The sequence below is a fragment of the Lutjanus erythropterus genome, chromosome 17 (genome assembly GCF_056507025.1).
Source record: "Lutjanus erythropterus isolate fLutEry1 chromosome 17, fLutEry1.hap2, whole genome shotgun sequence".
Lineage (NCBI taxonomy): Eukaryota > Metazoa > Chordata > Actinopteri > Lutjaniformes > Lutjanidae > Lutjanus > Lutjanus erythropterus.
The window spans coordinates 6,952,964-6,968,682 of record NC_139333.1 but is presented as its reverse complement, the minus strand read 5'-3'; the positions used below and the strand labels follow the sequence as shown (position 1 = coordinate 6,968,682).

General features: G+C 40.3%; 1 protein-coding gene across 4 annotated transcripts in view; it reads left to right on the top strand.

The window, feature by feature from the left end:
- The window catches only part of arhgap22b (Rho GTPase activating protein 22b), a 45,712-nt gene extending 29,993 nt beyond the window's left edge, over window positions 1–15,719 (top strand). For 2 of the 4 annotated variants that reach the window (XM_084740273.1, XM_084740275.1), the window contains 6 exons: window positions 6,759–6,887; window positions 11,685–11,892; window positions 11,981–12,262; window positions 12,353–12,474; window positions 13,116–14,148; window positions 15,210–15,719. In XM_084740273.1, coding sequence (XP_084596399.1) covers window positions 6,759–6,887; window positions 11,685–11,892; window positions 11,981–12,262; window positions 12,353–12,474; window positions 13,116–14,148; window positions 15,210–15,432 — 1,997 coding nt within the window. In that variant the 3' untranslated portion in view covers window positions 15,433–15,719. Of the gene's footprint in view, window positions 1–6,758; window positions 6,888–9,611; window positions 9,887–11,684; window positions 11,893–11,980; window positions 12,263–12,352; window positions 12,475–13,115; window positions 14,149–15,209 lie in introns of those variants that run through there. The other 2 variants (XM_084740274.1, XM_084740276.1) reach the window with 2 other exon arrangements.

Sequence of the window (15,719 nt, the reverse complement as noted above, 5' to 3'; positions counted from 1 at the left end):
GGGGAAAGAGTTTGATTTGAATTCAAAGCCCAAAACTTTAGTGAAAACAGTTGCCTTGAAATTGTGATTTTCTTCAACTTTTTTACATTGTATTGTCATTTATTGATAAAAAAAAAAAAGGTTTTTAAATAAACTTAAAAAAAAACCTCACGGCTCAGTGTGAACAATTTTTGAAATACAGATTTATTTTGCATTTTTAAAGACGAAAAGTAAATTATCTCAGCAAAAGGTTACAGGTTGATGAAACTTTTTTAATAAGAATTTGAGTTTGATTCAAAACTGAAAACTTTTGCGAAGATAGTTGTCTTGAAATTAGGAGTTCTCACTCTTTTTTTTAACTGTTTGTTACTGTTTTTTGCACAGCTTTTGGTACTATAATATAACCATGTTACCGTCACTGTTCTGCAAAACGAATCCCGTCCAGACCACACTATAAATACATTTTGTTTAGAGAAATGTAATAGTGACTGTAAAGTTAGCTTGAGTATTTAAGTGTTAAAACATCTCGTCCTGCAACTTGATTAAAATAACTGATTGTTGTAAACGGATCATTAGATAAGATGGTGTGTATTTGACCATCACGAGCGGAGGGTTCAACATGATGAGTGGAAATCCTGAAATGTTGATTTTCTATTAACTGGCAACACAAAGTAACAACAACATTCAAATTCTCTCAGACACACAAGAGAAGAGCTGATAAACATGAGGCTGAACACATACAGGAACAAAATCACACAGTCACAGGTCACATAAGTGAACCTATAATACTGTTGGCTGCAGTGACTGCGCCTTTTGTTTGTGTAACTACACACACACAACTTTCTCTCAGTCTCTCTCACTCACTCACCTGTTCACCAACTTGTTCCGTCTCTGTCTGTGTCTGTCTCTCTCATAAATAATACCGATAATAAGGTCGTATAAAGTTAATCCCCAACCAGTTCACAGCGCCCAATCAACAGTCACATTATTAATAGAGGACACGGCCTGAGGGACAACACACACCAAACAGTGTATGAACTGCACGACCTTTGCTGGGCCAGAAGACTGGTTAGAGACACTGAGGTGCCTGAAGACTCTCTAAATCAACTTGAAAGGAATTGTTCTGCGGTTTGGGAAACATGCCGAGGGTTAGATAAGAAGATCAATACCACTTTTTATGTTTGTGTGCTGGGTAAGAAACTACTGCCAAGAGACAAATTAGCTTATCTTAGCTTAAGGACTGGAAACAGAGGGAAGCAGCTAGCCTGGCTCCTCCAACGGTAAAATAAGTTCTCCTATGAGCACCTCTAATGCCGGGATCAGACTACACCATATCAGCCTTATAACAGTCAGATCTGACAGATGTAGAGTGGTGGGAATGAAAATGAGCATCACGTCTGGCAATCAGTCATTCTACCCAATCTAGTTCTGTGGTTCTCAACCTTTTCGAGTCAATGTGAATGCACTTTTGCACTCAAAACAGAAAGTGTAAGTGCAGCAACAGTGTCCATTTCCTGTCCAGTCACCTATTGTTCCACCAGTATTGAGCTGGAATTCTTTTTATGACAAGCCATTGCTCCATTGTAGTCGCTCCTTATGATAGCTAGCGAAACTGGACACAGCTACTTGGCTAAACATGATACTGTGGTACAACAGCGCCAAAATGATGTGTATTCCTAGAAGTTGGTCCCTGGTCTAGCACCTCCCTCCTGGTGACATCACGCATGTTTTGAAAGATAGAGCTATGATTGGTGTAGTCTGTCATGTCTCTTGGCCACAGCAGACAGAAAGCTAACCAGTTACAGGTTAGTAAGTCATGGTTTTATGAAGGTGGGTCAGGCTAGGTTACTTGGTCCCCAGGTGTCATGCTACTGCTTCAGTGGCCCGTTATTCAGAAAGCCCAATAAAATATGTCCATTGGACCAAAAGCATATTTCTCCAAAAGCCTGCTATTCCCAAAACAAACAGCCTTGAAGATCCAAAAACTCTGGTATCACAAACTTGGTGGTGTTGTTCCCTCCTCTGACTCGACCCTTCCATGTGTTCTGTCAGCTCTCAGATCAGTTCACTTTGGATAAAAGCACCTGCTAAATGAAACTGTAAGATTTTAAGATTGTGCGTAACTTAACTGACATGAAAATACTTATTTTAACCCAAACAAAGATCTTTTCCTAAACCTAGTGGAGTAGTTTTGATGCCTAAAACTAACCTAAGTGTGATCATTTCACATCAACCACATGACTATTACTTACAAAGGTCACCTGACTATGATGACAAGGATCACCTGACTATCGTGACCATGACAAACGAAGGTCACCTGATGAAGGGCACTTGACTCCATCTGTCATCCAAATAAACTGCGATAATAAGACCAAAACCCTCTGGGGAGAGCGTGTATTTCAGGTACAATGGGCCTTAGGAGCAGTGGGTTTTTGTTTTTCAGATAACAGGCGGGCGGATAATGGGCTTTTGGTCCGATGGGACAATTTTCGGACCATTGGGGTTTCAGATTAATGGACTGTTGGAACAATGGGCATGTCTATATATTTCATGGTTCATATTTCTTATACTCTTTTTGTTAGACACAGAGTGGAGTTGATTTTCTCATCTAACTTTTGGCTAGAAAACATGAAGAATGCTTCTTAAATATGCTAAAATATCCCTTTCAGCAAATTGCTGTCAAAAAAGCATCACCAAATATGTGAATTTAATGTTTCGGGGGTGTTTTTTTTCCCCAGATCTACATTTTCTTTATCTAGAGGTTCTGCTAGTAACACAGTAATGATTACAGTTACTTATTCCACTAACTTTTGACACTCTGATATTTGTGTTGTACAAGAGGGTTGTTATCAATTTCATCTCTATGCATTCAGTAACATTAGACAGATAGACATGTTAGCTTGACACATTGGCTCAAGGTGTGGGGGAAATAAGCCTCCTGGTTACTTGTTGTTAGTTGGCTCATTTACTGTAGCTACGTCTTAGCTTGCTTGCTAATATTAGCCATTTGTAAACCTGACTTTCCTCTTTGAGTGTATGTATCTTCCTCCATGTTGACAGTTTAATCATCAGAAAGGATTTCAGCACTACGTAAATTACCTGTTCTCTTTCCTGCCATCTCCCACTCAGCTGCATCTCCAAGCGGTCTGGCATTTAAGAACTGAAGCTAAAATTGTGAAAAATTATATCTTCGGTTCTTAAATGCCAAACCCTTGAAAGGCACGAGATTTATGCACGCAAGCCGTAAACATTCAACTGTCTCAGGCTCAAATGTCAACCTCTGTCTGATGATCGCCATGCAGGAACTGAGACTTTGTGAGTAAAACTCAAGTTTATCGTGCGTCTCCTTCAGCAAACCCTGCAGCCAGTGTTATCTTAATTGGCTCCAGAAGGGATCTTTGTACTTCTTATCCATCCAGGCTTCAATCTCCCAATAGTTTTGGTGTCTGTCGGCTATCTTGAGATTGATTTTAAGTGTGTGTCTTATAGAGGAAGTCTTGGATGTGGTAAGGCTCCTTAACGTCTGAGTCCCCCCTCTATATTTTTAATAAGACTTTTAATTGGCCTCTTTTCCTCAGGGTGAGTTGAAGTATTAATTATTTTTATATGACTCATTATTATTCATACACACTGTAGGTCTGCATTAATGAGGGCAAAAGAATCAAATAATAGTAAATCTCCACTTCTTTATTTCCAAGAGACTGGGGCCCATCTGAGGACTGACCACAGTGTGTTGTTCATCATGACAGTGTGAGTTTGCAGAGCTGGGTGACAATGGCACTTAGCTTTATGGCACCGCTGTTTATATTTGGATTCCCTCCTCACAGCTAAATGACTGTGACAACAATGACTGTGACTGTGGCAACAACACCATCCAACACTAATGGCTCAGACAAACGGGAAGCACATGACATCCAGATTATTTAACCGTGGAGCCGAAGAAAACAGCACATTCACAAAACTAATAACATTTGTTGTCTAGGGTATTAAAGGGATAATTCAGATTATTTAAAGTGTGGTTGTGTAAGGTACTACTAGTCTATAGTGTATTACCTACAGTAGATGGTGCTCAACACCCCCTGGTTTGGAGAAGCAGAAAGGAGCACAAGCATGTAAGCTAAGGGTTGGCAGCAAAAGGTATTTTAGCTACTTAAAAAAAGGTCCACATTAACAAATATCAGTTCAAGTGAATGCTATATTTAGAATATGTCCTTGGAAACCTCTGTAATAAAAGCCAAATATTGCTTTCTCCAAACCAACCAAACTTCATAGGCAAAATTAGTCATTTTATATTGCTGAACATGGGGTGGTTGTTGGTCTACCTCTGCCTCGATCTGTAAGTTTGTTTGTGTTGTTGTGTGACATCAGTGTCTTAAAAGGATGGTTCAGATTCACCAACGTCACACAATAACACAAATAAAGTAACTGATCGAAACAGTGATTAGGCCAGCGACTTCTGTGTTTTGCTCGGTAGAATCACTGATTTTATCCATGGGGTTTGATTGGTTTGGAGAGAGCAATGTTGGGCTTTTATAACAGAGGTTTCCAGTGTGAAAAGGTCACCTGACAGCAAAGTAAAGCAGTAAAAATATCCTAAACAGAGCTTAAACTTAAACTGATATTAATTGTTTTAGGTGGCTAAAACACATTGTGTTGCTGACACTGTCCACTGTCCACTTGTCCAAACTGGGTACATGCAGGCCGTCATCTACTGTATGCAACACACTGACTATCAATAAGTACTTCATGCAACCCCACTTTAAATAATCCGAACTATCCCTTTAATATGTATTCATGCAGCAGTTCATGATGTTTCACACTAGGCTGCTGTTATAAAAGAAAAAGCAAAGATGACCGGCATCATTACCTCAACTTAACATCGCTCATTATGCATTTTAGTTATACTGTCACTGAAATATTTAGTTTTGTATGTTAACAAACAGCTATGAAGAAAAGAAAAAAGTAGAAAATGAGGCTCATACAACTTCTGCACTCACTGAAAGCTGTTCTGGACCACAATGTCAACCAGTGTTTTAAATGAAATGTGAACTGGTGCCATTATTACAGGACTGGAGGGTTACAGCACTAATATAGAAAGTGCAAACAGGACAATTGTGCCATCTAGTGGTGAGGATCCTTTATAGCACATAAGCTGGTATCAACCCCAGATACAACTAATGAGGTGGGGATTTGTTTTTGTTTTGGGGGTTTTTGGCTTAAAAGCATTTTTAATACATTCATTAAAAGCAACTTTATTGCCTAAATTCAGCAACAAATTCAGGCATCACTTTTTGAATTAATTTAAATATTATGTGTGTGCGGGTGCTTCACCTATTTCACAAAAACTTATATTCAGAAAAACAGAGTTGCAATGATTAGTTGATTAATCACTTAGTTTGAAAGGATATTAACATGTCACGAAACAATCTGCATGTTTCAGTCAAAAATGTCAAACATTTGTTGGTTCCAGCTTCTTAAATGTGAGGATTTGCTGCTTTTCTTTGACATTTATGATAGGAAAAAAAAGTCTTTGGGTTTTGGACAAAAGAAGCAATCAGAAGACATCACCCTGGGCTCAGAAAAATTGCCATGAGCATTCTGACAATTGTTTTACATTTTATAAACGAAAACAATTAAATGATTATTGCCAGTGTGACTGTTAGGTTAACCACAATGAAGGAAAGTGGTAAACTGAATTAAAAACACAAGCACAGATTAACAACAGTTGGACATCTCTTCACCTTAATGTCATTCATGCCATATTACCTGCAAGAGTTACACACTTACACGTCCCACAAACATTAACACACAGACTGAGCTGTCTTACCTTAAAACGTACACACAAATCCGTTCATACCCACTAAAATAACAGGCTTTACATTTTGTCTTCACAATCGTGGTTCAGGGTTCATTTTTCATATGTTCCGCTCACAACCTGAGTGACTCATCAGTGTGTGTGATTATGTGCACTCATCTAATTCAGAGGCCAGCTGATTCGTTCTCCTCTCTGCACTGCCTTTTTATACTTAATTTCACTGTTTTTCTACTGTCTTTGTGTGAAAAATACCTGCTGGTTCAAGGTCTGTCAGCACCAGTTCAATATCTGTGTGGCTGGCTCAACGCCAAATAAGCCTCCACAGTGGAAACATGCTAGAGCCAAATTAGGGTAAATATGGCCCGGACCACTGAAAGATTCTGTGTCCTGCAAGGTCATCATGAGCAACTGGAAACATTGCAGTTAAAACCAGTCAATATCACTTTTCTTACTGTTTTCAGACCTTTATTCTGAAAGGGGTCAGTGCTGTTTGTTTGTAATGATAATGAACTGCATCTTCTATTTAAGTTGATTCACCAAATACCGTATGTCCGTGTTGTTTACGTTGTTCTTCCACTGTCGCTACCACTATTGTTGCAACTTGTCTCCAGTACGCATGGCAACCTGTTCTCTTCCCAAGGTTTATGTTGTGAAACAGTTGCCCTTTGGTTAGGTTTAGGTACAAAAACTGCTTGGGTAGGTTCAAAAAACTTCCTCGGAAGTTTGCTGTCATTGTACTGAGAGACAGATCTGAGTACAGGTCCCTGACACTGAAGTTTACTGTAGTAAAAATTATGAACCAGGGAATCTGGGAAATGGTTCAAGCCGTTGAGACTTGATGTGCAAAAAAAGCTGTCAACGTGCCACGTGGTTAAGTTCTATGATTAATGCCAGTGGAAAAAATAAATATTTGCAATCACTGCTGTACTCACCTCTACTTTTTGTCTTTTTCTTGCCTCTAAAGGTGGGACGGGAGAGAAGGACCGAGCACCGATCAGCCATGAATCCGTCCTGCTCATGGCAAACTCCCAGACAGACATGGATGACTGGGTCAAGGCCATACGGCGGGTCATCTGGGCGCCGTTTGGAGGAGGTAAAAGCCAAACCTTTGAACCGAAACACGAGAAACATGATCACTTTTAAAAACACAGACAGATTTTCATCCTTGAACATGTTTGACCTCGTAGGAATGGGCGGCAATTAAAATTCAAGGCCGTTCTAATGCAAACTTTGGGCTGCAGGAAGACTAAGTTACCAACAAAGAAGAGAGATTAAGTCTATCTACAGAGAGACTCATCAGTGTGGTTGAAAAGACAGCAGTTTAATAAGTTTTAAACAAATTTCTTTATCAATAATTATTAATACGACGGAGGCCGTTCTTTCCAAGCACTATCCTAAACCAGGAAGTCCTTGTTTCCTTTCCTCTAGAGATCTTGCGACCCCTCTTGAAACAAGATATTGCTGCTGATCCTGGAAAACCTACAGCCCACCTCTCTGGTGTGTCTATGTCATACTGCGCGGGTTACAAACCTGAGCCCAGTCACGAAAAGTATCACCGTCCCCTACTGTGTCTCATGTCTTTAGCCGGCAATTAATTCTCACCCTGAAGTCTCTATTTCTGGTGTCCAAATGCTGTACCTGACCTGGGAAATGTGATCAGAGTTCGTCTATTCCAGTGCAGCTTTTTCAAAAATAAAGGACAGGGCGTTTCTACTGGGTGTCTTACTGTGGTGTGTACACTGTAAAAGAAAGTTGAGAAAACTCTGAATTTCAACTTCACTTTTTTAGTTTTGAACCAAACTCAGACTGTTAAGTTTTAAAATATGTCCTGTCATCTTTGGTTGAGATTATTACCTTTTCTGATCTATTTGGGTGCTTGGCTGCAATTAATAATTTTAAATTATTAATCATTATTTACTTTCACTTCAATGAGTCTTCTCAACAACCTTTGAAATACAAGTTTTTGGGCATTTCTAAAACTCAAATATTCAAGTTTATCTAAAGAAGAAAAATATATTATTCCAACAACAACGTATTAGTTGACAGAACTTTTTATAAACTTAAAAGAGCAACATGAAGCAATTGCACATTAAAAAAATTAGTGCTGCAGTCCAACAGTGAACTGGAGCCATAGATTGTACATTAAATAGGTTGAATCAATATTTAATTTATGGTCTATGGTTGAGGCAGGCTGCAGAAACACTGCAGGAGTGCCACATTGTAATTTGACAATAACAAGCGACAATGATTCTCGCACTGTAAGACGTCTGTGGTTATTTAATGATAAATTACAGTAAATATACCACAGATTTCTCCTTTAAGAGTTTGAGTTGGGCTCAAAGCTCAAAAGTCTAGAGCCTTGAAAGTTTTGAGAGTTTTCTCAACTACAACTTTACAGTGTAGTAAACTACAAGTATCAGCAGAGCATAAACATGGTGGATCAGTTCAGCCTGTGAGTTTTAATCAAGCTGAGTTTCTTTGACTCCTAGAGGGACTATTTTTCTTCCCCGGGCAGCAGTGAGTCTGTGGTTAATTCTCACCCTGTCTGCTCTGCTCTGCTCGTCTAACTAGTGTACTTGACAAGAGGCCAGAAATACAACCTGGCCTGTCTGTCTGGGTGTGAACTGGGACATAAGGAGCAGCTGAACAGCCCGGTGTTGGGTTACAAAAGGAGCGTTATATTAATAGGAGGATAAATGTAGAATAACACACCAATAGTATAGTGTATGACATCACTGGTCTCATTTTAAACTTTACTTTTAATCAGCCAAGTTTAAAGTCTGTTGATGGCAAGTGGAACAAAGATATCAACAACTAGAACTACAACTAATTACAGTTAGAATTTCATCCTTAGTTTTGATCAATAAATATGATACATTTTGCCAATTTCCATCACAGTGAAATAAAAAAAAGCAGCAAATTCTCACATTAAGTTGTCATCAACTGATTTACTGTTGGTCAACTAATTGCTCAATACAGAAACAATACAGATGTCAAAAGACAAGGAAGAAAAAGGAAAAACTGATCAGTATCATCAGATATTTTAACATTATTATGACCAGGGATGGTGCAAACATTTATGGGGCCCTGAGCAGAATTTGATTTGGGGCCCCCCACTGCCTCAGTGCTGCCAATACTATTGACTATTGTTGATGCTTGACCATTCACACGCCTACTACAAATATAACACATCTGTTATAGATTTTATTATTTGTAAGTGTGTTGTTTACATCATACTAATGTCAGCCTGTCATTCATGAGTTTTTAATCTTAACAAGACACAAACTCACATGACAGGTTTGGTATAATTGACAGAAGGAGCTGAAATTAAACCAGTAGTATCAGCTAGCCAGCCCATCAACGTGATATTGTGTGATTGTGTGATTGTCATTGGTGGCCCTCTGGTGGCCTGGTGCTTAGTTCGTTTATGCTTTGCCAGCCCTGATTGTTACATACAAACTTATGTTGTAACACAAAAATGTTCTTGCAATTATTGTTGCTATTAATGATCATTTCTGGTGAAGCTGGTGCATATGGAGGGAGATGGGGGACAAGACTGTGTGGGGCCCCTAAATCCTAGCTGCACCCCTGTTTATGGATGCAATACATTTTCTCTCAGAGCAGCATCAAAATCAGCAGCATTCGTGTATAGATGGTGGAGGTGTTGTGTTATCTGCTGGGTTACCTCATGCTGTGTCATATGTCCAGCCTCCCTCTCGGATTCACAGTGCGGGGGGGGTGTCTGTCTCTCGCTTCTCAGTCCAGAATAGATCTGTCGCCAACTTATAGACCCGTCGTTAACGACAGCAGTGCGGTCACAGCAGACTGACCCCCGTCAGCTGCAGTGTGTCTGAACTCCTCCGTCAGTTCCTCCAACTGTAGCTGTAGTGTGTGAGCTGTGCCCAAGTTTATAAATGCAGGATTAATCTAACCAGTGGAGTCAAATGCCTGAGCCGGAATGGATGAACTTAGTGAAATGTGGCTTTGGGATGTACGAGAAACGCTCTCTGCTGCTGTGCAGCTCCTGTTCGGTGGTTCACTACGATTACTGCGAGCTGTCAGCCAGCTGCGACTGCTGCAGCCAATCAGCAGGTAACAATCTACAGTGATTCATTAGCCAGATAACCACATTCAGTCATAAACTATGCTGTCGTTTTTCACTACTTTTAAAAATGATTTGTTTAAGAAGGGGGTTGTTTTTGATATACTATTTACTTATTAACCTATTTCTACTTTTCTTTTTTTGTAGTAGTAAGAACAGCCGTGCTTGCAGTTTAATTATTTGAAAGTTAATTATTTGTTATCTAAAGATAACAAAGCTTGTTTTTTTCATGATCATGGATTAATTTATCTTGTTATCTCAAGAAAACAAAAGGCAGATTTCTCAAGATAGAGACATTTATTATGAAAAAATTAATATTGTTTTCTCAAGATAACAATGCTTGTTGTTCTTGTATTAATGGGTTAATTTATTTTGTTATCTCAAGAAAAGAAAAGGTACATTTCTCAAGATAACAGCAGCACTGCTTTCTCAGGATAAAGAGATGATTTGTCAAGAGAAAATGGCTTTCGAGATAACAAGGCTTGTTTTCTCATGATAATGGGTTAATCTATCTTGTTATCTCAAGAAAAGAAAGGGCAAATTTCTTGATACAAAAAGATAATTTATCATGAGAAAATCACTTTCATTTTCTCAAGATAACAATGCTTGTTTTCAAGTGATAACAGGTTAATTTATCTTGTTATCTCAAGAAAACAAAAGGCAGATTTATCGAGATAATGAGATAATTCACCACCTAAAAATAGCCTCTGGAAAATTATAGAGAAACAAATAAAATTAAATTAATTCGTCACATAAACTTGATATTAATTTAGTTGTACGTGAAAAAAATGTTTTGTAAACTTAAGATATTACGTTGAACCAGAAAGAGAGAGAAAGTTTTCATGACATATGTTTCCTTCAAACTATAAAAACAAAGCATCTCCAGACAGTTTTAACTCTCAAACAATGCATGCTGGGAAGTCTGGTAAAATGCTGTTCACGTTTCTATAGAAACTTAATTTAATGAGTTGATTGAACTCTGTACAGTACATTCACTCAACTCATCATTTCAAGTCAAAAGATTTCAAGTTAGAAGAACTTATATTTAAGTCTTCTGAAAAGAAATACTAGAAAAATTAAGTTTAATTATCTTGAATAAATGAAGCTTATAAATTTATATTAAGTTAATGAGAATTCATTTGCTGTTTCCACTAAATTGAATATATGATTTTTACAGTGCAGAGCTTGTTTTCTCAAGCTAACAACATAAGTACATAAGTGATTTAAACTTTAACTCACATATTAAAAAAGTAATTGCAAGTCTGGTCGTTCTCGGTTTCTGTACTTCTCTTTAATTGGAAGATTCAAGGATAAGTGGCTGCAGATAATGAATGAAAAACTACACTTTCATGGTATGATAATGTCCTCATCCTCAGAGGGGTTAGAGACTCTTAAAAATCTGCACCAAGACATAAAACTGCAAAGATCTTGATAGATTTGGTTTCTAAGGCACTGAATCTAATGGTGATACTGGTGATACTGTGACTGAGGGGCATCAATATACAGTACAGTCAGCTTTGTTCCAGCTTTCAGACACGCTGTCACATTCAAGTTTAATGATGATATAAAATATTCAAATGTAAACTCTGATGGCTGCACTTTTTTGCCATAATTATATGCTTGTGTCCGTCAGAATGGCTCGCATGTTCAATACACACATGATGTATAATAAAGAATTTCTAAAATGTAAAATAGAATTTGAAGATGTTTGTTCCAAACAGTCCAGCATAGTGCCGTGCTTTCAGTGAATGAATGAATAATCAGCGTGCTCCCACCATCTGTCCCCAGGAATATTTGGTCAGCGTTTAGAGGACACAGTCCAGTATGAGAAGAAGTTTGGCCCCCGGCTGGCCCCCCTGCTGGTGGAGCAGTGTGTGGACTTCATCAGGGAGAGAGGCTTGGACGAGGAGGGTCTCTTTCGGATGCCAGGACAGGCCAACCTGGTCAAAGAGCTGCAGGAGTCCTTCGACTGTGGCGACAAGCCTCTGTTTGACAGGTAGTTATTTACAAGTGAAGAAAATCAGCTGTTTTAATTAAACGATAGAACATCCTGTAGACAGCTCTTTTTCTGTGCTCCCTTGCAGTAACACAGACGTCCACACGGTGGCATCCTTGCTAAAGTTGTACCTGCGAGAGCTGCCTGAACCAGTCATTCCCTTCTCCAAATATGAAGACTTCCTGACCTGTGCACAGCTTTTGGCCAAAGATGAGGAGGAGGTGCGTTCAGTAAACCATGTGTGTGTTTATATGAATGTGTGGGTGTGTCTAACAGCTCAATGTGTCTTTTGTCAGGGGGTCCAGGAGCTTGGAAGGCAAGTTAGTAATCTACCTCTACCTAACTACAATCTCCTCAAGTACATATGCAAGTGAGTCCACTGACATTTTATTCCTCATGATGTTTTATGTCATAATGTCATATGTTTATCTTTTAACTTTTTTCTGTTATTTCTCCTCAGATTCCTTGATGAGGTCCAGTCCCACTGTAACGAGAACAAGATGAGCGTCCAGAATCTCGCCACAGTATTTGGACCAAACATCCTTCGACCCAAGATGGAGGACCCAGTCACTATCATGGAAGGTATGGACAATTGTGACATAATAATCAAATTCATGGTGAAAGTCACTGCAAAAGAACTGGAAAGTCTTCTAAATTAAACACAGGTTTCCAAGGAAACTTTTTTTTTCCTTGTGTTTTTTCCAGAATTTATAGAAACTAGCTATTAGTTAGCAACAGCCAGCAGGAAATGTGCCACCGCCTTAAATAATGCTAACCTAAATGGGTGCTAATCAAAGATACAGAGTGTTTCCAAGCAAAATAATTCCTGCAGTTTGACCATTTCTTTTTCATACGTAGCTACATTGTTAAACATGTTTCTTTATCAAGTAAATTTACATACATCAGTTATACACACACAGACACATACCAGCGAGGATTATAAAAGAGAACCAGCTTCCATATAGCATCAGTGCTAATGCTAACTCAACCATTGTCAGTGCTACAGTATTAACTTTCAAAAAATGCAACATGAAAAACAAGTTATCGGCGTCTGACCTACTACTGTCGTTACTGAGTTGGCTTCAAATGAGGCTCGGCGAACAGTCAGTATTAATTCTTACCCTAATTAACAGGCCAATACTTTTAAATTTGCTGTATTTGCAGGATAAAAACTGTAAATTCCACTGTACATTAACGATATCTTGCCTGACTGTGATCTGCAGGCACCTCTCTGGTTCAGCACCTGATGACAGTCCTCATTAGGGAACACATCCGTTTGTACTCAGGGAGGGACCAGGAGGGACCCACTGCACCCCAAACAGAGCTCCCTGTCCAGGGGCATCAGCTCCAGCATCGCAGCCTGGGAGCCTGGATCTCAGAGGAAGACCTCCAGACCTGCCCGGTCTCCAACCCAGACCAAGAACTGCACAGCAGCGCCTCGTCTCTGGACGCCAAACTCTGCGCGGCCGTCACTCCGACCCAGACCCCGAACCTGAACCCTGGACCAAAACTTGGGTCTTCATCAGGGAAAGGAGAGACGCTTGTCAGCCCAAGTAAACAAGCCAAGACCATACCTTCCTGGAAATACTCTTTCAAGAGCTCCTCGGCACCTCGTTCCCAGACGCAAGCCAAGCAGAGCAGCAGTGGTGGCAGCTCTGCGGCTGAAGTAACTAGTGTGTCCTCTGGTGGGGGAGGAGGTGGAGGTGGAGGTAACTGGCTCATGAACGGTTTGTCCTCCTTGAGGGGACACCGGCGCACGTCGTCAGGTGAGCGGTCCACCCGCGACCGCGACTCCACTGGCTCCTCGCAGAGACTGTCCACCTATGACAACGTCACCTCTTCTTCCAGCATGGGGAGCGTTCCAAGCGTGGCCAGCACACCCTGGTCCACTTCCTCCTGTGAAATCTCTGTGCCAGATTCGGGAAGTGAGCCCTCAGCAAACCAGAACTGCGGAGTTGGGGGTGAAGGTGGGGAAAAAGGGGAGTGGATGGAGAGCCAGAGGGAGGCCGACAGAGGGAGGGACGGGGGCATGACGACAGAGCCGAGCTCTGAGCAGGACAGTTGTGAGGCCATGGAACTGTGCAGCAGCAGTGCAGCCTGCAGCGAGAACGGAAACATGGCCGTGGCGGCCGGGGTGCCGTCCATTATCATGTCCGAGGATGGAGACGGGACAAATCTAACACTGAGCAGTTTAGTGGAAGGACTGAAAGAAGAGCTGAGTAAGCAGAAGACTTCATACGAGGCCAGAATCCAAAAGTAAGTCTGTGTTCTGAAGGTTCCTAAACTTAGTAATGTGTGTAGATTTTTGTTGTTTGGTTGTAAATATAAGAAATAATTTTTTTGTTTTGGGGTCCCCAATTGAAACTATTCCACTCTACAGGAGCACCGAGCCAGGTGTTTGGTCACACGGTAAAACTTATGTATTTTACTAAACATTATCTAAAAAGGTTTTAAAAGTTTTGCCAGGATCATTTTGCCCATTCACTTTTTTCATCTCATGAAAACAAGTGAAAAATGTTTTGGCGGTTCATTTTTTGAGGGCGTTGGGTCAGAGCTGGTTACAAAAATGTTTCAACTGACCCTTCCTAAGTCCCGCCTCTTGCCACTGTGTGCTAAGTTAAGATAATGTTGATATAATACTAACTAGATAGCCAATCTACAGCACTCATTAGCTAGCTAGTTGGGAAGTGTTTTGATAATGTTAAGCTTGCTAGTTAGCTAGCATTTCTCTAACATTAGCTTACTTCAGATATGTCGATATGTATGAAAAGGAGAAGGTACGAAGTTTTCTCAACTGATATTTGAGCACAGAGCAAAAAAGGGTGGGCCTTAAGAGGACTTAATTGGCGCAAAGGCATGTCCAAAGTGTTGCATAACTCGCTAACACACACTATACACTAAGTACATTGTGTTTAGAGTGCAAGGAGAAGTTAAAAGCTACCTGAAAAAGTTTACACAAAATTAAAAAATAACTTTTTTTTTCAATCTGGCAGTTTTTGCTCCACCTGTTTCCCAGATGGAAAAAAGAAGTAATTCAACATGAGAGAGAAAACAATTTATATAAGACATAGAAAAAAAGATAAAGCAACAACATCATAGCTCCTCAAAAAGCCCTGTCATCTCAGTCACCCCCTGGCTTCCCCTCCATGTTAACAGATGTGACATGGGCCAAAAAAAGGTTCACATTTTTCCTAAAGATGTTCTGTCATTTTAGGTCGTTCTTATGAGGTTGATGTTTGTTCTGATTTGTTTGGTTTTAATTAGTTATGAATGTCAATGACCTTTGCTTTCTGTCTGTGTTGTGCTGCCCCCCTCAGGCTGGAGGAGTCCAGTGCGGCTCTGTGCGCACAGATGGAGCGTTTGGAACAAGAGATGGAGCAGGAAAGGAAGAAGCAACGCATGCTGGAGATCAAACTACGAAACTCTGAGCGGGCGCGGGAGGACGCGGAGAACCGCAACCGGCTTCTGGAGAAGGAGATGGAGGATTTCTTTTCCACACTGGGAGACCTGGCCCTGGGCGCGAGGACTAGTGACATTTGACGCGGCCGGGCCACTCATCTGTCTGTGGCCAAAACTGTCAGGGTTTGTATTTTTGGGGGGTTGGGTGTCTCAAAAGGGCTCACGTCCTCCTCTGTGCATCAGGGCGTTCCTTCAAAAGAAGAGCAAAACAAGAAAATGAAGGAACCGACCGTATTTGTGTACATTCAGGACAAAGTCGAAGGAAACTGAAATATGGAGACAACAGAGGAAATTCTGATGGACACAAATATCACATAGGGACCGACTGTGTCTCCATCTCAAGTGGTTTTGACTGTCTTACGCATGCT